The following is a 25076-nucleotide window of genomic DNA, read 5'->3' on the forward strand; positions in this document are numbered from 1 at the left end:
ATAAATTCGGATTCTCTCCCTGTCCTTGAGAGTCCTTCCTGACAGGTTCTCACAATGAGGACAGGTGTCTGGATCATGATCTTCAGGCAGGCAAACGATACAGACGTCGTGGCTGTCTGATATGGCCTTCTTGTTGCCACAAGAAGGACATTTATCAAAGAGTGAAGGCATTGTAGAGGAAAATGCTCACCAAACTGCTGAAAACAAGCAGTATCTTACTTGACTAGATGTAAGACGTCGAAGTAAGAGCAAAAGTTGTCAAAAAGAAGCAATTTTTCTGTCAAAAACCAGAAAAATAGTGGAGCTGTGTAACCAGGGTCCTTCACTGAAGGAGCCGGAAAGAACAACTGACCTAACTGCCACCCCTGGGGCATGATGGGATACAGGGGGTCATGAGTGCCTTAAAGGCACACTGTCAGTTTTTTGCTATTCAGCTACAGGTTAGCTTTTCAGTCTTGTTAGACTGTGTGTTTGCAATGCAGCCTGGGAGCTTCCTATGCTTCCAGTGAGTTATGAGAATTTCTACTGCTTTCTGAGCATTAAAACAATTTCTAAACAATCTTTGGTGTTGTTTCTCATGTTTCTAATGCTTATTATTCATGTATGGTGGAAATTCTTCACAGCATATTTCAGCTCTAATGTGATTTGGCTGCTATTGCTTGTTTTTTATATATATATTATTTATATATATATATATGTGTATATATATGTGGGGCACATATAATATAGTGTTTCCGGGGTCCCGCACATGGGCGGGAATATTCTAATGCTTATGACTATTGATGAGGATCCCCTGGAAGAGAATCTCATATTCGCAGCAGCCCGGAGACCAAGGCTCACAATCTGCCCCTTGCTTTAAATCTGCTAAATTTCCCTGTGCCACCAGCCACTCGGCTCGGAATTCTAGGTTCTGGTCAAAGTTGAGATCAGAAATATTGGATACATTCCACTCCTGTAATAGAAGGTACTGAATAAGTCCCAATTCTCCTCCTCAATTCACGTGCAAACACTGCAACTCCCAATGGGTGTACCACAAAAAGCAGCCACTCAAAGATGGAAGCAAAAAGTGCATGAGTTGTTGTCCATTTGCTCTGCACAGAAAACCCAATTCTAGCACACAACTGATAAATCAAGGTATCTTCCTTTTCAAAATATCCAAAAGTGAACTACGAAATGCTCCAAGTTCCTTCTCTTTCACCAACCCTGGTTCCGGTCTTGAACCACTCACAGCTATTCAATAGACAAAGATGGGTATCACGTGTACTCCAGGACTCTCAGATCAATACCACGTTCTGGGAAAAATGGCAAGCTGCTCTCCCATCATGACTGCCCTTTCCACATGCAAAAATAGACGCCTCACAAATAGCTCTGCATGAATTTAGTGACAATTGAAATCTTGCTACTAGGCTTTGGAAGTATTCTGGTGTTTCCATCTTGCCTGGTCCCACTTCAAGCTTGATCAAAAATCTTAGGGTAATTTCCAACTTGAAGTTATTATTCATTCTCCAATTTAAGAAAGTTATCAAACACTCCCACTGCAGTCTCTTACTTCTACTGCTCACTCATCACCAAATTATTATGGTCTTAGGCTGGTTCTCGCAAACACAGACTACTGTAATGAGAAGTGTGAATGACAAAAACGATGAGCAAACTGCAAAGACCTTAAAACATTGTAGCTAGACGCTGGGTTGTCGTTCTCTTCCTATCCTGTGGCGTGATTCTCAGCAACTTTACTGACACTGAGAAGTTATGTATTATATTTATAAAGCACTAATGCAGGGAAAGAATACTTGAAAGCTCTTGTTGAACACAATTTTCCTGAGGAAATCTAACCATGTATCCCCTATATGGAAATGGTTTAATTGGCTGCCAGTTAAGTAAAAGCGGCAAAGTTCGAGCTCTATCATGCCCGGCCAATAAAGCCTTATATACTAACATTCCACACATTTTTAAACTGCTTTTCGAACACAACTTGGCACCAAGGTCATCAAGATCATAAAAGCAGTTTATGTTCAAAATCAATATCAAATAAACACGAACAGTCTCCAGGAACACTCCCAATCTGGCTTCAGATCACTCAGCAGCTTTGAAATAGCCACAGAGTATGTCCTCTTGACAACACACAAAAAAACACCTGCCTCCCAATATCCCCACGTTCAATGCAGCCAACCTCCTCACTCTCATTAATGCCCAGAATTCCTGAATGAGATTAACAGGCAATGTCATCCACTGACTGCCCACCTACCTTTTCAACTGAGGTCAGTTCTTCCAGACAACAGAAGCTCCCAATCACCTGCACAGTCCTCATAAAATCCCTGTACTACCATCGGTCAGCTTCAAGCTCTACTAGATCTAGTGGAAACGCTATTTAACCACATCAGAGTAACATCGACCAGTGTGCTAATGGCATACAAATGTACACAACATCTTCCTCTGCTTCCCGCAGTCAACTCTTAAGTGCTACCTGCACCTCATCCAGTACTGGATGTCCAGCACCTACTAAAAATCACCAAACCTGAATACCTCCTATTCACCAAAAAACGACAAAAAAAGACTTATCTACCCAGGCTCAATGACTTGAATCTGGATGAAATAAACCCCCAACTTTCTTCCAATGCCAAATCACTTGAATCGCCATAGCACCAGTCCTCAAACTCAAGGAACACGTCATCGAGCAGACTAAGACTGAAGATGGTAGACCCCATCTTTCATTATTGAATAAAGTGAAACTATTCCTCCCGGAAAGCTACTTCAAAACTCTTTTCCCAGCGCTGGTACTTGCACCAAGATGGTGGCAATGCCCTGTGCCAAGGCCCTTCAAACACCACTCTGAAAAGGCACCCTACACACAGCACAAGGTGGCTGAAATTCTGACTACATCACTCCCACCCTGCTGGAATTCTACTGACTGCCAGCATCATTGTCTAGACTGATTGCATAGTCTACACAACCTTCACAACCAGCATCCCTGAATCTCTAGCTGACAAGCTCATCACCACCAGTGGCTCGTAACATACCAGCAGCCAGAATACTTACACTGTATCAATGACAATGATAGTCCCACTCAGAACTAAGCAACACTCACCACCTGGGAAAGAAGTGTTGTAGTCCTACCTTTGGCCCAGTAAGCGTTGCATTCCTCTTGCTACGTCCCCCCATAATAAATAGTGCATGCATACAATTTAAGCCTTGCACTTTACAGGTGCTTTGGCGTATAAACGGTATGTGGAAAAGGCTTTGCACTTCCAAAGCTTTATGCCGTGGAATTTCTTGCCTTTGCACCTTGAGGATACTTCCAGAAAACTCCTCGAATACTGGCAAACCAACAATTTCCATAAATCATTTTAAGTTTAGAATTATACTTTTCTTTTAAATCATTCTCCATTCCACCCCAGCTTTGTTCACCAATAACTTCCAATCATTCACTGGCTGCATCAGCAGACCTTTGCAAACACAATACATATCTTCACTGTTACATACAGATTGCTGCAGGTTCCACACATGGAATAGGGTGGTGTCATTTAGATCACAACCATTATGGCCCTTAAAAAGTACTAAACATATTTAACCCGCAGATCCTTTAATGGCATTAGTTTCAGTGAATTTCTCCAGAATTACTCTTGAATGCCATAGATGTTATTTTTGGTTGAAATATTATACAATTACAATTAGGACAACAATGCTGTGACGCGGTTAGGCCGAACTACGCCTAAATTAGGCATTGCCTCCATCTAGGATTTAGAAACTGACGTTTTCACTTCTCATTGGCATTGCAAGCAGTAAAATGTGCACTGGTGGCTTGTGCGGACAGGTTGTTCCTGAAGAGCCTGTGAGGGAATTATTTGTTTAAACTGGAACCACATAACGCTGTAACGCCTTGAACCTATCTGGAAATCGGTATCCTGTGCATATTTCCGCTGCCTTACCGCGTGCTGGGTCCATACTATTCTTCAACTTTTTTTCTCAGCCATTATGCTGGATATGTTACCGAACTTGAAAATATGATAATGATTTCGCCATTTTTTTAATTCAGAACACTGTATATGCTAAGAAGATAATTCGCTGGACGAATATCTCCTGCAAAGGATAAGGAGGCAGTATACCCCTTATGACACACTGAAAGATCCATTTTGTACCCGAGGATTGGGAAACATTTGTACAATTACCCTGATGAAGGCGGTTATATACTGACTATACCGCCGAAACGTGTTGATGCTTAAGGAGCGAATTTGGAATAAGAAATCAAGGAAAATTCAAAATAACTTTTATTTGAGTTTAGTCCTTTTTCCTGTGGCTCCTTTTTATTGGAATGTTGATTTTATTTATTATTGTTTCGTCCTGTATGTGTTTCCCAATTTTTAACAAATATAATGTATGTTAATAAATTGTCCGAAGATTTAATTTTACCATAGTGTTTTCACGTGTATTGAATTTTTCACTATTATCATTGCTTCCTTGTTACTTTTTGGTATTGGTGAGTTTGTCTGTCTGTAAGTACTTATGTATTAACGTTAATTCGCCCAAAGGGAATTAATTTTTGACTTGTGTTTCTGGGTGAGCCAGATCCTCCAGGGATGCTGTCCGATTTTCTATCGATTTGCTGTATATTCTGGACTGACGAATGTTTTTTCAAATTTTATTCAATCTGTATCTATTTTAAGATTTCTGAGCGTTATGCTTATGACAGAAAAATTATACATCTTGATTAATTTTCATATACTTTTGCCTTCCATATTGCACTTAATATTTTAATAAACCTTTACAATTTCTCAAATACTAATCTCAAGCATCTGAGTCGTGGCAAATTCTTACTGACTTACATTTAAAATGACGTTTTGAATCTGATCTTTAAGGACGCATTACCTCCTATATGTTTGAGGAAAACACGATCCCTGAACCTGCATTAGGTGCTATATTTCTAACATGACCGACTATCAAAATAGATTCAACAATACCAAGCATAGTCAACATCTACTATGAACTGTGTTAAGTGATGTTTTTAAAACCCTATAAACACACTTTGCAAAGTTTCCAAATGTTTTTGTCAATCTACATTCCAGGCATTAAGTCAGTATTCTTAATATATGCACATCATTTGACTTCTCAGGTTAAGTATTTTTTTAAGCCAATGTGGTTTTTAAAAACCGCTTCGAAAGTGAAGCATTTGAATAATTCAAATCTTATTTTGGTGCAAGCAAACAAACTCAGATCTTGCCTAATTAGATGCGTGCTGTCATCTTTGAATTCGTTTATTTTGCTTGATTAAATCTGTTGTAGGTTGCCCATGTTGTACTGTTGCTTGACTTAGCCAGGTGAAAATAACGCCCACCATTGAGAAACAAGAGGCAACCTTCCACAATTAGAGTACTAACATGTCCCTCTGAAGGTGTAAGGTTTTACAGTCACTGAACTAGAAGATTCCAAGTCTGCTATATCCTTTCTAAAGATTTTCAACTTTAGTTTTGCTTTTTTCTTCCGTTTGTTTGTCGCTTTCTTTTTTTGTTTTTATGTACCATTACTCTGTTGACTTCTTAGATATTCTACTGTACACAAGGATAAAACATTTCTCTGGTTAACTGTAAAGCATCAGAATCACTTATTTCTTCTTAATACTTTTAATTTATTTCTTTTATTTCTGCTTCTTACTGACAGACGGCTGGCTGTTGTAGATTGCTTATATTCAGAGAGAAAAGGAAGGATAGATGGCAAAAATCAGGATGCATCTCATTCACCATTGTTTTTGGGTCTCAGGATTAAACTGCGTTAGTTAATTTGGGGTGATACTACTGGGTACCGTGGTAACCATACCCATGGAACTGCAATCTGGACCTTAGAACTCTCACATCAAAAAATTAAAGATCTCTAGGTCAAAGCGGGCGAGCATTACATTCAAAACCCACATACTGTCAGGAAGAAGCAAAAGGAACTATAGAGCCTAGACCCAATAGATTCAGTAAGAACTCCCAATTGCATGATAGATTGCCAAACTAGCTGAACAGGGTTTTTGCTTATGTTTGTGGACGATCCATGTTTCCAGCACAAGTTTCCTGGAGGAAAAGTGGTAAGACATTTGTACTACATTTGATGTAGCCAGAGTGAACGAAGGGCAGAAAGCAAAAGACTTGTTTGGCGTCTTCACAAAGAGTACATTTTAAAGGATTATGTAAAGTGAAGCTCAAGACTTGGATGCACTTCAGATGGGAAACACCACAGACTTTGGTGATTGCACCTGAGGGTTTGGCAATGTATGTTTATAGGAGTGAACTAGTCCTGGCTCCAAGACTTACCAAACAAAATGATCAAAGAATTGGGAGAATGACATTCCAGTGTCAACTGTCTAGGGTTGCACAATTCATAAAATGGCTTTGAATATACAATTGGTGCCTTACTATCTCAAACTCTTGAATTTCGTGTGCATCTTCCTATCCATACCCTAAAACTGGACACAGTACAGGAGGAGACCTGTTTGATTTACATACAGATGCAGACCTAAAGGGAGTCAAATAACTCTGCTGCATTGCAGAAGACAAGGGAAGATTAGGGATTGGTGTCTCTGTTAATCTGATATTTCACGGACAATTGGAAATCTTCGCTTAATTCTTGTTTTCATTTCTTTTTTCGTTTTTGGGTAGAAGACAATGACATTTGCAGGAGTTAAATGAAATTCAGTTTTCTGAGAAAGACCACAAAAGGGGGTCTGAGAATTTGCATGGAATTTGGCTCAACCTCCTGAAACTCCAACCACAGTAAGAGATAAAGGATGTTTTTTTTCTTTTGGTAGGCCGAGTGTTAAACACAAAAGTTGAGTTCACATGCGTCTCAAGAGAACACCACTATTCCACAAGTAGTTAGAGATAATGTCCCTAGGAAGATCTACCTTTACTCATCCAGTGTGCATTGAGACAAAATCCTTCATCTAGCGATGGGAGACATCCTGAGAAAAGCTGGATTGTAATGCATTTTAATTGTGCTGGAAAGTGACCCAGGATGTGTGAGAGTCAGCTACAAAGAACCGCTTATATATGGTGTGGAAGAAGAAGCCACGTCTAGGAGAGGTCCAGCATTTGAGGATACTAAACCTATTTCTGACTCAAACTGAACACTCTGATTGTGCTGTATGGAGTCTCATGCACAAGTGTGCTAAATAAATCTACTGTTGATCGGACATGGGGCTTTAGTACAGTGTGGAATCTGTCTCTATTATTAAAATATGTGGATTGTCAGACATCAGGCACAAAACACTAAGTGGGTACTGCTGAAAAGAAGAGATCCGTCAACGAGCCAGGCTATGATTAGTGCTTGAAGAGATGTGTGCTAGGTTTATGGGGAGCATGAATTTTCTAATCTTTATGGAAGAGATTGTTGTTTTCACTTCTTTACGTTGCTACCACTAGCAGTATTTATTAATGGCCTGGGTTAGCCTTGAAGGAAAATGGTGATAGTGTCCTCAGCCTACAGGAGTTAACTTTGTTAGAGAACAAGATCTTCTTTCGAAATGAAGCCCAAGGCATTCAGTATTCAAGTGGTTCAGCATTATGAATTTTTAGAATAACTGGTTTGTATTAATGAGATGTGACATGTTTCGATCATATCTAAGTCGGAGAACAACTAAACATTAAAATACAGCTTAGTGCCATCTGAGTTTTGGTGGTCAAAGAAGCCTTTGACTCTCAAGATATCACCGTACACATCTTGTAGTGGATCCGAAAGTGGACAATGACTAACAGGTGCCAAAGTGCCAGTTCCTCAATATAATCTTTAAAATTAGGTTTCATATCATCTAGGTAGAAAAGCCAAAATCAAAAATTCTCTTAAGTGCTCCTCAGTATTCATACAATATTGGACAATGATTGATACTTTACCTTTGACCACCCCGGCCTCTGTTTTCATCAAAAACGTTGATCAAACATGAGAACCTGGTCTATGCTTTGAAGCTAAAACATTTTAAAAAATTTTTTTTTAGGGTAAGCAAAATGAAAAGATCGTATGGCCAAAGCATATGTTTTACACTGTTAGTATAATAATGCTCTTTCTATGATTGCCCCGACATCACATCTATCTACAAGACCCACTGTTACAAAGAAAAGTATTTCTCTCACTTCTTGTCATTGGTTGTTTGGGTAAATGCGTGCACTGCAATCTAATAGGAACTAATTTACATCCCAAAAAGTACTTTGAATCCTCTTGCATTAAATTCTTTGTCACAGAGATGCTCTGTAAGCAGAAAGCAAACTTTTTTTTATTGTGCTTTTACATTTCAGCAGGCTTGTTAATGTTGGACACAGAATTCAAAATGCAAGTAAGACCTATTGGCTTTGCTAATGATTCTTTTTGCTACTGTTAATGAACTAGCAATTATAACACACAGAATAAGAAAACATATCAACGATATAAAAGTGTTGTAAGGTGCGTTTGGAGAGAGAGAGAGAGAGTTACCAGAGGTTTCCCGGATTGATTAAGTCCTAAAATTTAAATTAGTTGCTTCCACTCCAGCAAAAGGCTAGAGGGTAAGGACATGTGTTTTAGGGATTCTCCACCTGAGGTCACTACAGATTCCAACAGCAAGGTCACTAGAAAGCCTGAATAATATGTTTGTTCTAATAGATTAAGAATGTTAGTCTAGAACAATATCTCAATCATTACTATTAAATGAAGTCTTCCTAATCCCACTTTTAGTTTCTCAATCGTGGCTTTTACACAGGTTCGCATGGTTTCGTTTTGGCTTGACAGCACAGTGGTCTGGTTTCCTATTGTTATCATTAAAAAAGGATATTATATATATATATATATATATATATATATATATATATATATATATATATATATATATATATATATATATATATATATATATATATATATATTTTCTTAGAGTGGACTTTCACTCCACCCAGAGGAGTATTTCTTGGTCATGCTGCTGACTGTTTAGTGGATCATTCCACTGTCTAAGAAGTGCTTCTTTTGGAATGGATACGCAAAGTACTTTACATCTAAAAAGTACCATCAGCCACCCCAGTGTGTCACGTTCAAAAATGGATTTCTTACTTGTGTTTGCTACAGAAAGTAATCTTTTCTTACTACTTAGTTTCCAGCACTGGAACAGAAACGTCTTGACAGTGCGGTAGAGAGCCTAACTGTGCATGACAGAGCAATCAACGCTGGGAAGTGGGGTGGGGGGTAGAAAGAGAATGAGAGGCAGAAACTGGACCAGAGAAGGAGACAGACCATTTTATCAGTGAGGCAAATGAAAATCAAGGCAACAAAGCTTCCAAATACAAAACAGCATCAGCAACATCTGTGCCAATTGTTCTTTCAGACGTGAATTCTTGGCACACGCATTTTAGGGAACACAATATTCTCCTTGTCCTTCAAGCTGGAATCTTTAAGAAACTATAGATTTTGCAGACACAACAGACATCAGCATTTCATTGAATAAACTAGATTAGAGTCAAGGTCATAAAAGAGCTGTGAGACACCCAACCACTGTTATGACCAGGGGATCAAGGAGCCTGAGACAGGCTGCACCAACATGGGAGAAAAATTAAAGACTACTACGGAAGTAAGCGTTATCATGCAACGCATTTACCATGATGCATAGTGGCAAACTGAGTGCCGGGATGTGAGGCAGTGTGCTCTCACCCTCCTCCTGGTGGAAAATGCCCCCTTGAGCTGCTAAGCTGACAAGCATGTGTTGATGCACCTGAGCCCAAGTGAGTGGTGCAGAGAACTTAGAAGACTTTAGGCAGCATTTCCAGCACCCCAAAATAACGTGTTACTCTCTACTGATGAAGAAATTAATCCAAAAACACTTTATTAGATTACACAGCCCAGGCTGCACCAACAAGAGTGGAAAAGTAAAGACTACTATTAAAATACGTGTTATCATGCACTTCATTTACCACGATGCTTTGGGGCAAATTCAGTGCTTGGATGTGAGAAGTGTGCTCCCTCCCTCCTCCTATTCAAATATGATTTTAACTTCATTTTTATAGCTTAGCTGAACTACCTGAAGAAACACTCCGCAAAGACCTACAAGCTGTCGACAGCACCTGATGCGAACCCGAGGAGACAAGAATAGCTAGGCTTGGATCAGGCTGAAGTATCTGATTGGCAGGACAAGGGAAATAGTATAAGAAAAACGCAGAGACCTGTCAGTAGGCAAGAAGCTGGTTAAAACACTACTCTCCAATCAGACGGTGCTTTCACTAATCGAAGTGTGACAATAGTTTTTGAAGTTATCTAAACGTGCATATGTGACAATTAATTGTAGTTCTACAACTGATGTGTTTAAACAGTGAGATGAAATATCCAGAAAATACTGATGTGCTATACATTTAGTATCTTGTTTTTAATTACCCTAAATTAGTGACATAAAAGGGATGCCCCAGCCCTAACCTTACTTGAACTCATGTCTCATGGGTGGCTTTTGTTAAAATCCATCCGGCAAAACTTTGCCAGAAACAAAAATGGTCTCTGGATCATAAATTCATTTTCTGCCCAAAAGATATGAAAACCTTCCTCAGTATGTCCAATTGAAATGAAAACAGACTTAAAAAGTAGATGAAAAAGAAGCTACGTGGACGTACATGTGTTAAATACTAGAGTCCGTTTTACAGAATGGGGACAGAGCACAACCGGCGTGTGGACCAGTTGTTTGCACTCTTTGTACACTTTGAAATTATACACAGATGGGTGCTGGAACAAAAAATGCCACAGCATAATCACGAAGGTGCTTCCCTCATGTGTATGTAGGCATGGTTCCATGGAAATGAGAGAACCCTCGGACACTGGACCCGTGCCATATTAATTACGTGGGCACAGTAGCAAAGGAAACGTCAGGCGGTGCAATGATTCTGAGCCAAATACAGCTGGCGCACAGCCAGTGCACTCTTGAGGACTTGGAAGGATGCAAAGAGTTCCCAAGGACCCTCAGTCGTGTGCAGTGACTCTCAATGCCTGCTTGAGGTGGGAATCACTGCCCCCTCTTTCAAACTCAGGATGGCAGTGAAAGGCTGACCAGAGCCACCGAAGGGCTGGCCCCCCTGTCACTAATACGCTGGTCAGTCGTTCAGGAAGGGAGGGAGGGGTAAGGATGTGCCTGGATTTTGAAGGGAATACTGTGCCAGTGGCAGCTAGCACACCCAGTTCAGGGAGACGGCAGTGTAGGATAGGGCATCTTATGCGTAATACAGGCGCTAGTACGTAACACGAGAGCAGCGGTGTTGAATTCGGCTTCCACTATAACCATTTAAAGTGGCATATTATGTATAGTAAAATGTGGCACATTTATATGAATAATTAATCTTATGCTTGTATAGTCTTGTAATATGCTTAATATCATTACCCAACTCAATGCTCTAAGAAATGAGCTTTGATTTACCCTTGCAAGGATTTAAACTTTAGTTAAAAGTTAATAGCCTGCTAATTGGAGGTAATAAGCATGCTCTGCCTTCACATCCATTTTAAGCAGCTCCAGTTAAAACACCAACAATTATTAATTAATGACTGTCCAAGCCGAGTCACCCACAGGGTAAAAAGAAGATTGAGCACTTCCTTCTTGACTTTGATGTGTAGAGTATTTCAACTATGTTTACAACAACGTTGCGACTAATGCTCCATTCGGAAAGGACAAACAGCAATCACCACCCTGGCAGGAAGAGATGGCTAGGCGAAGAGCAAGCATGTTCCACGACGGCAACCGCACTGAGAAAAAACACCCACGCAGTCTGGTCAAACACTCGACCTAAATGTATTAGAGCTGACGCGGGGGCCGTGTGGGTTTCTTAGAGAACACGAGAAAAGAACGAGATGTGCAGCAGATACTGGAAAGGGGGCGCAGCATGTAAACACCAGCTCAGAGTATCAAAAAACAGACCCGACTCCACAAACTGTGGCCCACTGAACAATTGACAATATCTGATTCTTGCACTGAACGTAAGAATGAAAATCAAGATAAAGTACTACGAGAAACGGGAGAAACATTAATATCAACAGTCCTCTTGAACTTTATAAAACTGACCAAAAATCAAGGATAAAAAGGAAAGCACTGCAATAAACATGGATAGCGCAAACTTGCCAAGATTAAAATAAGACGCATGTAAATGCATACTTGAAAACCAACTGAAAGAAAAGGAAACATTTGATAGAGGGTTTCAAGAAGTTTCTTGAAGCAAACTACCAGAAATTCGAGTTTTATTAAAATCCAGTCTCTCCACATTTGGGGGGGAAAACTGAATCATCTATTTACAGCCACTCCTTAGAGATATCGTGGGCTTTCCCCCATAGGAATATCTTTTCCAAAAAATCATGTTAGTCAAAGATAAGATACATAGCCAGTAATTTCCAGTGTGTCATGGAAATGTGGTGGGGCAGTGGGGGGATGGAAGTTCACCACGGGGGAGGGGGGTGCATTGGGGTGGACAATAAGAGATAATAAAAAAGAACTTACCTGCCCTGCCCTCTCACCGCTCTTCTGGCTCCACTGCTGCACAGGCTGTGGCTTACATGCAAGCAGTGCGTTCCTAACCACTTTTACTGATAAGACTCTCGTGAGCTGCCCCAAGCTGAGGAGCTTTGGAACACCTGCACGCTATGAGTGGGGATTATACCTGAGAAAATTGGCAGCTTGTCCAGAAACCAGTAAATACTCTCTACTGAAAAAGGTGGAATCTCAAAACACTGGTGTCTAGAGATAAGATTTCAAAAGACGGCATAAGCTGAAAAATAATATTAACTTTGTGTGGAAAACTGAACTACAACTACCAAGACGCTATGGGGTCATGATGCTGTTACATGCAAGCAGTGCATTCCTACCCACTTTCACAGCTTCTAGACTCCACAACAGCCAACCCAGATGTTGCTCTCATGCTTCTGGCAACATAAGAGAAGCACAAAATGCAAAGATAGTCGCGATGTTCCTATAGGTTGAGGAATGTGTTGGTACAGACTGTAGTGCAGGTGGATTAGAACAGGGTAGCCATGTGGTCACCCTGGGAATCCATTTTGTTGGATTTAATGCCCTCACACACCCTTTCAGGTGTCATGCTTCATCATTTGGGCCTGCTCCTCGTTGGGTCGGCGGTGCAATACCCAACGGGCAACACCTCAAAGAGGGGCTCTTTGGCGGAGATCTTTTTCCAACTGCCGTATGGATGAAGTGCGGGTGTGGGGCCAGGATTCAAGGTAGACGTAGTTGAGTGAGATAAAATAAAGCTAGTGGTACCAGAGACACTTTATTCAGGAGGGCCACTCTCTAGTGTAAAACCAATTTCCTAGAGGAGAGTAGTGGAAAGTGATGTTTCCTATTCTCTTCTGGAGTGTGCTAAAGTCCGGTCGACATGTTTCTCGCTACTCTAAAATTTACTGAGCGATTCTTCAGGACCAAGGGGACTGATTAAGCATGTATCTAAGTGAAAATGAAACTGTCTACACTATTGTCACAAGGTATGGTGTATGTACGCTCATATGGCTACCATCCTAGTGAGTGAAAAAAAGGGGGAACTATATTACCCTTCTTCACGTTGCGATTGTTAATACCTATTGGAGGTAAAAAAGAAGGGATAAAAAAACATATCGCGAACAAGTTGTGTTACTTTGCATTACAGTCTGTGATACTTGTGTATATCGCATGCTGTGATTCATGCGTGGCGCAGCATAGTTACACAAGTGTGACAAGTACTCACAACAGTGGCAATTCAGTGGGAGTGACATGTGAAAGTAGATAAAACCAGAATCTTGTGTTAAAAATAAAATACCCATTTGGTATTGGTTGCACACAGTTATTCAAGACTCACCTAAAGTTAAAAACAATCAGACAACAACAGTGTCCAGCGGGTAAAGCTTCAGGAGATCTTCCACCACAATGCTATATATAGGGGGAAAGATCTCAGTAACATTTTGCACAGATCATATTATCCTAATGATATTGACCGTCTAAGGACAATAGAATACATGAATATATACAGGCATATTTTACAGTAGTACGAAAAGGTAAGTATTGTTGCTGGCATGTATTATGTAAGAGCGATGTATTCAGAGCTCAGAATTTTTAAAAGGTGATATTGTGGGTTAGCTAAATGGTAAGTGGTAGATAACTCCATTTGGTAGAATAATTGTACCAGTTTATAGATGGAGTATCTGTTCTTATAGTTAAAAAAGGGGGGGGGGAAAGGTTTGTCTGTTGTAGTTTCTATCCCAGAGGCATTGTCTCTGTGGGTGTCTAAAGGCAATTACCCCAACAAACATGTGTATAATAATAATGTCTGGCGTATGTCCCTTTCTGGACAATTGAAAAGTCTGTGTCTACTAGGGGAGGGTTGGGGTTGGGTTCGTTTTTTAATGAGGGTCCTTTCTGAGTGAGGAAGTATGCTGCTGATCGGGTTCAGTGACCGTATTACAAAAAACGGAACCCGTTGTATTTTGTAGTTAAACTCCTGGTATTTAATACTGCTTGGATTCTCCTTCTGAAGAGTCACGCGTCCGCCCGTTTAAATGAGGTAATCGGCGGATCGTTTTATATATTCGGCTAATAGCGGTAAAGGAAACATTTTGGGATTCTCTTCTAGCAAATATTGTCTGATTGTTTTTAACTTTAGGTGAGTCTTGAATAACTGTGTGCAACCAATACCAAATGGGTATTTTATTTTTAACACAAGATTCTGGTTTTATCTACTTTCACATGTCACTCCCACTGAATTGCCACTGTTGTGAGTACTTGTCACACTTGTGTAACTATGCTGCGCCACGCATGAATCACAGCATGCGATATACACAAGTATCACAGACTGTAATGCAAAGTAACACAACTTGTTCGCGATATGTTTTTTTATCCCTTCTTTTTTACCTCCAATAGGTATTAACAATCGCAACGTGAAGAAGGGTAATATAGTTCCCCCTTTTTTTCACTCACTAGGATGGTAGCCATATGAGCGTACATACACCATACCTTGTGACAATAGTGTAGACAGTTTCATTTTCACTTAGATACATGCTTAATCAGTCCCCTTGGTCCTGAAGAATCGCTCAGTAAATTTTAGAGTAGCGAGAAACATGTCGACCGGACTTTAGCACACTCCAGAAGAGAATAGGAAACATCACTTTCCACTACTCTCCTCTAGGAAATTGGTTTTAAACTAGAGCAGTGGCCCTCCTGAATAAAGTGTCTCTGGTACCACTAGCTTTATTTTATCTCACTCAACTACGTCTACCTTGAATCCTGGCCCCACACCCGCACTTCATCCATACGGCAGTTGGAAAAAGATCTCCGCCAAAGAGCCCCTCTTTGAGGTGTTGCCCGTTGGGTATTGCACCGCCGACCCAACGAGGAGCAGGCCCAAATGATGAAGCATGACACCTGAAAGGGTGTGTGAGGGCATTAAATCCAACAAAATGGATTCCCAGGGTGACCACATGGCTACCCTGTTCTAATCCACCTGCACTACAGTCTGTACCAACACATTCCTCAACCTATAGGAACATCGCGACTATCTTTGCATTTTGTGTTATTTGGGCATGTCGTGTATGGACCTTCTGCTCCGATAAGAGCAGTAATAGCCCAGGACTCCTCCTTTTTGATACTAAAACATAAGAGAAGCACCACGACTGGCCTGAGCACCCCGGATTTGCACTCTCAGAGAGACTGGGATCCTGTGCTTGCTGCCTCCAACCCAGCAAGCAGCTCGGGTTGGAGACATTTCAGTGTGCATATCAGTTTTGCCAGCCAAACCGACACGTGAATTTGTAGCAGTGCCCACCACTCCTCCTTCATGAGTCGTCTCGATGGATGGTTCAACCCCCCCAAGAGGGATATGTGAAGAAAAATAAAATGATAATAAACCTGTTTTGTTATCATTTTATTTTCCCCAGGTTTGCATCTGCTGGCAGGGGGACGACGCCCCTCTGCGATAACCGAGGAGCGACCCTTGTAAATAGCAATTAACCAAAGAAAGTAAAGAATTGATACTTTCATTAGGCAAGCTTTTGTGGAACGATTTCACATCTTCGGCCAGTTTACATTCCAAATGAGGTTCTGGAAAAATAGACACAATTTTGTTCTACGAATCTCTTGCATCCCATCAATTATGTATTTATATTAAGGAACGCCGGCCTTCCAGTCATTGGATTAAAATGTGCAGAGATAATTTCACATTTTAAAATCACAATCCCATGCACTATCCATTTCATATTTAGTGCTTCCAAAAATACAGATTCAATCTCTCTATAGGTGTGCTTCACACTTAAGTGAAACCCATGTTGGCTTCATAACTTGCTGTAATTTGTTCGGGTAAAGAAACCAAGCACATCGAAAATTAATTATGATGATTTCTTGAAAATATTGCGGGATAAATAATATCCAGATTAATCTGTCTCTCTAAAGGTTTGTTACAAGTTTAGACTATAAATGGTTCTCCTCCAATGGTCTAATTGACCATCCTAACATAGTATTGCTCATCTTTCAATGCACATTACATTGTACTTGGTGTCACTATTCAAGACTGACGCTTGTTTCTGGCCTGGGGGCTGCATCTTATTGCCTACAACCACATACACTTTTTTAGGTCTCATCTCAGACAGCACATGCTCTGTTGCTTGCAAGGCATTGTTAGCCTATAGGAGGCTTAGCACTGTGATATAAAGTACTTAGGAGTTTAAAAACACTTACTAGAAAGTTCCTTCTGTGTCCTACAGTTTTTAAGTAACTATAAAAATGTACGGATAAGACACACTTCACATATGTGTCCGCCGCACACCGCAGCATGTCCAGACTAGATTACGTGTGGATACCGGCGGCACAGGCAGCCACGGTCAGAGAGGCACGATACCTTTGTAGGGGCATTTCCGACCATTCTCCCATGTGGTTACGGGTGGAGCTTGGGCAGCCTGCTGTAGGTAGAGTAGCCCCAATCAGTGCGTGGCACTTAAAAGACCCCGAAACTAAGAAAGAGGTTACTACGATTTCGGACCGTTATTTCCAGGAAAACGTGGGTACTGTTGAATCTGCGCAGTCCCTGTGCGAAGTGTATAACACGGTGATACGCGGGGAGGTCCTGTCCTTGGTGGCTGTGAAGAAAAAGAAGCTTTAGGCAGAGGTTGAGAGGGCAGAAGCAGAAGTGATAAGATTGGAAGAGAGGGTGGCTAGGACGGCTGCTCCGACGGAACTACACCTTTTAAAATTATGACAGGATGAATACAAAGGCCTAGCCAGAGATAGGGAGATAGCTCAGAATAATGCCACCCAAAGTCGCATATATGAACATGGTGACAAGGCTGGTAAACTGATTGCATGGCTTGAACTTGGGGATGGGTATCGGGCTGGTGCCTGAGTTACAGGGGAAGGACACTGTCATGTTACAGATCCGCAGGCAGTGGCAGATGTGTTCTCCGACTATTATAGAGAAGTATATACCTCGGTCGGGGGATATACAGAGGCTGAGAACAGCAACATGATTAGGGACATCCGTATGCCCGAGCTGTCAAGAGGATTATAAGAGATATCTAGACTCCCCTTTTACCGATGACGAGCTGGCACGGCCATCAGAGGGGTAAAATCCGTAAAGGAGACCGGCCCAAATGGAATCCCTATAGAACTATATAAATTGAATGCACACAAACTCGTCCCCGTATATTCGAACCATATGCGCAGAAAGTAGAGAGAAAGGTCGACTCCCATACGATCAGCGGGTGGCAAATATTGTGGTTATCTAGAAGGCAGGCAAACCTAAGACTCATTGCTCCTCATACAGACCTTTATCACTGCTTAACGCAGAGCCTAAAATACTGGCGAAGCTACTCGCGACTAGATTGGTTAAGGTAATTACTAATTTGGTGCATCCAGATCAGTCAGGCTTTATGCCACACTGGAATACAGCTCTCAATCTGCTGAGGTTACATGGGATTCTGGGTGGTTCCCCGAAGATTCATGAGCCGGTAGTGCTAGTGTCCTTGGATGCCACTATGGCGTCTGATAGGGCCGAGTGGTCCTACCTGTTTGTGGTACTGACGAAGATGGGTTTTGGACCGGAGTTCGTCAGTTGGGTACATTTACTGTATGTTGATCCCTAGGCCAGAGTCGTCGTGAACAACTGCAGGTCGGCAGACTTTCCCCTCGGTAGGGGCACGAGGCAGGGTTGTCTTTTGTCCCCACTTCTCTTCGCTCTTGCAATTGAGCCTCTGGCGGCATGGGTCATATGGGACCGGACAATACGAGGCCTGCGGTGGACGCCGGAGTGGGAGGATAAAATGTCACTGTATGCCGACGATATTCTGTTTTCTCTCACCAATCCTAGGGAATCCCTGATCGGATTTCTGGATGTGCTGGCCATATACGGGAGGTATTCTGGATTTGCAATCAATTGGTCGAAATCGGTGCTCTTCATCCTCAGGGGCGAGCCACCAGTGATCCCGCAGTCATGCCCTATACAAATTGAGCCAGTAGGGTTTAAATACCTAGGTATTTATGTTACACTTGACACGAAGTTGAGATACATCAATAACCTGAACTGGTTTAAAAGGGACGTGGAGCGCTGGAAGGCCCTTCCGCTCTCCCTGTTGGGTAGGGCAGTCTTGTTTAAGATGATGGCTCTTCCCCGATTTTTGTATGTACTCCAGAATACAATAGACCCGGTGCCGGCGTCCTACTTTAAAGAAATAGAGGCCCTCCAGAGGAAACTTCTTTGGGACGGAAGACCCCGTACAGCATTCTCTAAACTCTCTCCCCTGGTACGGCGGGGGGATTGGACTGCCAGACCTGCGGAATTATTATTGGGCTTCACAACTTGTGGCGGTGAACCTTGTAGTGTACGGACCCCCAGGGGATCCAGAGTATGCCATGGATTGCGGCCAGGCATCAGGTGGCGATTTCACCAGGGCGCTGTATGTCAGGCCTCGGCGGTTCTCCCTGACGGGTCCCATGGCGCATGCAGTCCACGTGTGGCATGCGGCCAATAGATATCTTTCCTGGGAGGGGAAGATAACTTTGGCCACCCCACTATGGAATTCGGAGAGGCTTGGGAGCTTGTAGAAATCTAAGGGATTTGACAAGTGGGATCTCATCGGGATCACATAGATCAAAGACGTGTGGAGAGGGGACAAAATACATACATTTGACTCTCTCAAACAGCATACAGCCTACACGATAGTGAGTATTATCGTTACCTCCAGATTAGACATGCTCTCCTCACACACATACCTGTAGACTCTACGCTTCCAGAGGCCTCTCGCCTGGAGGATCGAGTGCTGGACAGACACCTCTCCGGGAAGACTATCTCTTTAATATACAAAAAGGTAATTAATAATATGGAGGACCCGCTGGGGCTTATTCGAACACAGTGGAGTGCAGACGGCATGGAGCTGGATGATGAAGATTGGACGGAGGCGGTCTCCTCCCCGAGGGTAGTTGCGATCCAGATGAGACAGACTGGTGCAACTAAAGATCTTGCATAGGTTGTACATTACAGGGCCTCATCTGGTACGAATGGGTGGAATGGAGAGTGAAGAGTGCCGAAGGGGGTGTGGAGAACTCAGCACCTTTAAGCATATTTTGTGGCACTGCGCGGAAGTACAGGGATATTGAAAGAAGGTTCATGAGAAGTTACGGGTCACTTTGGGGGTGGAGATACGACCGGAGATGTATACTGAATGTGTTGGAACCCACAGACTTGAACACGTATGGCAGACAATGGGTGACACTGGCCTGCATGGTAGCGAAGACAAATATTGCGCAGTTGTGGGGAGCCAGCCAGCCACCCCGGTTTTTCATATGGGTGGAAGACTTGGATTGGTGTATGTTCAGGGAGAAGTCAGTGTATGTGGCCAGGGGTTGTCGTGAGAAATGTGGGAAGGTCTGGGGAGCCTGGAATAGTTACCGCGGAGAGATTTGTGTGCCTCCGACAAGACTAGCAGAGGTGGAAGCGCAAGAATCCCTGTCATCCATAACTCACATATTGGCTTTATAATTCTCTATAAACGACATTGTATTTTTGACCAAAGATGTAACTCGATGTCTTTTCCTTTTCTTTGACAATTTTGTTAATAAAAAGATTTACAAAAAATTTTTTTTAAATGTAAGGATAACTCTGATGATTAATATTGCTGCTGGTGCCAGATCAGTTTTGCCTAATGCGGTTTTGACTCAAAGTATGGCAGGTTAATATGCCTGCTGCCAAGAACATGTAGCATGCAGATCACCGAACTGTATTTTAAGTGGCTAGCTTAATGGGATACTGCTTTAGTCACAGAGATCCTTTTGTTACCTGCAGTTCATGAGTTAGAATACGAAGTTTGTGTTTCTCTGAATAAAAAACTTTTAAAAAATACTGTCCACTAGTATGGATGACATGCGATTCCTAGACCTTCTAATCCTCACCGTCTTTAGTGGCGGCTCCTCTGCTATGGCGAAGGAGTGTCGTAGGAGTGGGAAGCAGAAACATAAAATGATAATAACTTTACGATATTATTTTATGCTGCTTCCTGCTGCTTCGCGGGTGGCTGGGTGGGCGGGGCTGCTCTGCTCTTGGAGCAGGGCAAGGGAGGAGTAGTTTGCCCACTCCAAAGTGCGCAATGACCGCTTGGTCGGCCCTCTCGGGCCACCCAAACTAGCTATGAACCCTTTTGCGTTCTCCATGCAGGCTGCACCAAAACCTGCATGGAGAACAAGCCCAGGCTCCCATCCCCTGGTTGAGTGTCCCACCAGGAGGCTCAAAACCAATTACAACACAGCGTTGTGATTTGTCAGTGGCACCTCCTTCCTGTTCCTCAATGTGCAAAAGGAGAGCAGGAGCAGAGATGGAGGACCTGGCTGGCGGCAAGGTAAGTTTATTATTTTTTAATGTACTAAGTGCGACCCTCCCCCACTGCCATCCCCTCTTGCGCGATCCCCCCGTGCCCGTCCTGCTACCCGCGAGCCATGCCGGCCACCACTGACTCTCTTATGTTCCATTTCTGATAGACTGTTTTACCCATGTATAATTCATTAACTCTGTATAGTGTGCGTTTGTGTGTGATGTAAAGTGCTCTGACATCCTACACTGAGATGAAAAGTGCTGTAAAACAAATACAATTTGTGTGTGTGAGAGGGGCTATGGACAGATGAGGTGCTCTGCTGGAGGGTGGCAGTGAGGGAATCTGTGGAAAAGGAAGTCATAAGGCAGTGGAGGGGCACCAAAAAAGATTGTGGCATCAGGTGCCACCAGTCCTCAAGCCAGCCCTACTCAGGCTTCATCACAGAAATCTTTTACCCAACTAGAACACATCAAGTACGCCGGCTGTGGGAAAGCATTCCCGAAACCTGTATCCACTTAGAATCTGAGAAAAATATTTTACTACTCACAGCCTTGCTTGCAACGTTGATAACAAAACGTAAAACACATAACAGTGACAGCCTTACCTGATGGTGCCAGTGGGTGAAGGGAGGGGGCTGATGAGACTCCGGAGATCCGGCTCCGGAATGTGGATCTTCAGTGGTGAAATCTGGGGATAAAGTGGTCGAAGCGGGGAGGAGGGGGCTTCTTCCTTCACCTCTTCTTTGTGGTAGAGAGCGGTGAACTGTATCTTAATAACAGTACTAGGGAAACGGAACGTACATCTGTAAATGAGAGAGAGATCGAGTTGTTTGAAAATAATATTGTAAGTTACTTGCTTGATAAGTGCTATATACAAAATAGCTAGGTAACTAGTTAGCAAATACTCTACTCAAACTTAACATTTTATGCAAAACTATTCATGTTAATTAACCAAAGTCGAGTAATACATGCATTTTGTAGGCAGCTCAAATAGTGTTAAAAACTGAATCACAAGGCTTGTTACTTGTACTTAAGAGGGTAAGCACACCAAAGTCACTAATTGCGGTAATCTTTTATTAAAAGACAAGTATATATACTTTCCAATTATCAGATAGCTTGTTGGACGAAGATTAATATTCTCCTAAAACTAAAAAGTAGAAAGTATATTTTGGTTTGTGTGTGATTTAGAGAGCTGCAATGCGAGGACATCGATCTGTTTTTGATTCTGTACACATGCACAACGTGAACAAGCGCACAGGAGTGTATACCTACACGTGAGGCTCCTACACACCATGCTTTAACAGGGGGTGGTTAGGAAGCTGACTCTGTATATGGTGGCCCACTAGGTGGTTATACCGTGCACAGATTCCAACGATTCCTCCAGAAGTGTACAGGACTCAATGCAAACCCAAATTGCTCTATTAGTGGTAGTGTAGGCAAGCAGGCTTAGGCCTAACAGAGCGGAGTGCAAGACATTTCCTGCACTCACACAAACCCAAAAAGAATACACAACTCAGAAAACGAGACCCACACCAATTTCAGAAAAATAAGCTGTGTTTAACTTTTATTTTAAGACTAAGATCTTCGCAAAAAGGTCTGTATGTTTTTCAGGAAAAATGCTTCAGTATTTGTAAAGTTAAAAGTGCAATTTTCAAACAATTCAATGTTATGCTATGGAGGAAAACAACAATGCGGTTTCAAGGGTAAGTATCCAATTTACAGTTCCAGTCTTCAGGGATTAAGGTCAGCAAAGTTCAGGTACGCACAAAGTTTGCACGACTACTGGCACAGGGACGGCTGGGTACAGCTGTCCAATTCAGAGATACGCCCAATGCTTTTCAATGGAGACTGGGGGTGTTCGGAGCCACACTAGTTGCAGGTAGGTAAATCACTTGCAGGGGCCAAGCGTTTGGGGGTTAGAGCACGTACCGGGGTGAAGGAGGGAGAGAGGGCATAAAGCAGCACTAAACATACACCAGCAGCGGCACAGGGCAGGCCGGGTGCAGACTGCAAATACAGCTTGGGTGCCCAATGCATTTCAATGAGGAATCTCAGTTTGACAAACAGGCTGCGGTGTCGAACTGGGGCTTCACGGAAGACACCAGCAAAAGCAGAGTTAAGTTGAAGTTTTGCGGGTCGCAGGGACACCGTTGGTTCAAATCACCAAGGCCCAGGAGCTTTGGGTACAGGGGTGTCCTTTGACGTTGGATTCTTCTTACCGGAGAAGGTCAGGGAGAGCCTCCGGATTCAGTATGCAGGTGGCGTTGTGGAGTCCAGGAGGGGTCAGTCAACGCTGGACTTGGACTCCGGATCGCTGGGGAACCTTTTCTGGATTCGTGGACCACCTGGACACAGGCCAGAGGTGTCAGGTGTATAGTGGCCTAGGATTGTGGATTCGGGGGCATTAGAGTCCTTGGTGTTTCTTTGTGGACAGAGCCACTGTCCTCTGGAGTTCTGGTCTTTTTCAAAAGTAGGCACCTTTCCCAGGGGGTTTGTGGAGGTCGCTGACTGCAGGATAGGCGTAGTTTCTTTGTAGGATTTAAGAGCTGCAGACAGGTTGGTAGGGCTGGGGCCAAGTCAGTAGGCGTCGCCAGTCTTCTTCTGCAAGGTGTCTTCTTTGTCCTTTTTCTTTTTAAGTTGGCAGGAATTGGTTTGCAGGTCTGGGGGAGCCACCTAAATAAATAACTTAGGGGAGTAGCAGGTAGGGCCAATGGGCACCTTACCAGGGGACACTACACCTTCAATTCTGCCACCCTCCTGTAGGATGGGGCATAGTACTAGCCCTGATTGGAGGGGTCTCCCCAACTTCAAGACGAAGGGCCTGAAAGATGTGCTTCACCTTGCCTCCTCTAACTTAGGGGTGGAGTTGGCAGAGGTGGGCACACCTCCTAATCTTCCTAGATTTTCCGATCAAAAGTGGGGATGTAACTCGGGGCTGGAATCTGTTGCTCGCAGCAGAGACTGGGGGTTGCATTACAAAGGCAGCAGGCCTTTGAAAATTCACTCCCGAGCACTGGGCCCATACTGAGGGGGGAGGTGCAACACCTCCACCCAGGATATGCATTGTTTCTGTTCCCATAGAGCAGAGGCTCTCAACCCAGGGGTCCAGAAAAATGTCTGGTGGTAGTCTGTGACCACATCAGGGTTGGTAGTTTTTCAGGGGGCACCTCTAAGGGGCCCTCCGAGTACATGGTTTAATAAATCCCACACAGGCATTAGTGGGGGGTTTATTGAGAGGAGTAGTTTGGTACAAAACACTCCTGGATTTAGAGAAGTCATCATGCTGCTGGGGAACTCGAGTTGTTGAGTTTTCAGCCCATGTACACTCTATTGCTTCCCAACCAACTTCAATTTCTAGGAATGGAATTAAATATTGTAGGGGCATACCTGATCATGCATATATGCGCACACCTGTGGTATAGTGCACCCTGCCTTAGGGCTGGCAGGCCTGCTAGAAGAGTGACTTACCTGTACCTTAGGCAGTGCAAGTGGGCATGGCACAGGCAGTGTGCCATGTCGACTTTGAGGTTTTGTCTGCACCAGGCCATACATGCTGCAAAGGTAGTCTGCAGGGCCTAGGTGAGGGCACAAATGCCCTAGGTACCCAGGTACCATTTACTAGGGACTTACAGGTGAGCTGAAGGGCCAATTGTGGAATAGTTTTGGGGACGAAGCACTAGCGCAGGGGACCTGATTGGCAGGTACCTCGTGCACTACAATCAAAACCACATAAATTACCAGACAAAAAGTGGGTGCTAACCATGTCCAAAGAGGCAGTATCTCGCATTCGTAAACACCCTATAAGCCAGAGCCAAAGGAGCAGAGAAACATTTCAGATTATGCCAATCTTCAGTTTTATGCCCTCCAAGTTAGGAGGAGAGAGAAAATTGGCTATTTAGTGTGTAGAAGTTTGCACTTTGCAGGTTGGCACCCATCTGAATGCTGCATTTATGTCCTTCCTTCCATCATATTGTAAAGCGCTCTTACATCCCTTGGGATTTTATTTGTGCTATATAAAACTTTATAAATAAATAAATAAATTAACTAACACTGGATTTCATCTGTAAACAGCTGCGAAGCCCTGATGACATTAGGTCACTATAATCACCTTGTTATACACTAAGCCATCCAGTAACCAAGGAACAATTTCCTTTAAACCCTTTATCGAAAGAGGCCACAAGGCACAAATCCAACGAGAATAATTGTTCCCTTGAAGAAAAAAAACAGTTTTCCAACTCGGATGAAAAAGTATATATAAAGATTTAAAAGTCTTCAAGGTGGTCAGTGTGATTTGCAGAT

General features: G+C 42.8%; 1 protein-coding gene across 1 annotated transcript in view; it reads right to left on the reverse strand.

Annotated features, from left to right (window-relative positions):
- The window catches only part of FOXK1 (forkhead box K1), a 354146-nt gene that overhangs the window by 185987 nt on the left and 143083 nt on the right, over positions 1 to 25076 (reverse strand). Inside the window, exon 2 of the mRNA XM_086940691.1 lies at positions 21383 to 21580. Within this exon, the coding sequence (XP_086796817.1) occupies positions 21383 to 21580 (198 nt within the window). The remainder of the gene's footprint in view (positions 1 to 21382; positions 21581 to 25076) is intronic.

The sequence above is a fragment of the Lissotriton vulgaris genome, chromosome 10 (genome assembly GCF_964263255.1).
Source record: "Lissotriton vulgaris chromosome 10, aLisVul1.2, whole genome shotgun sequence".
In the NCBI taxonomy this organism is placed as follows: domain Eukaryota; kingdom Metazoa; phylum Chordata; class Amphibia; order Caudata; family Salamandridae; genus Lissotriton; species Lissotriton vulgaris.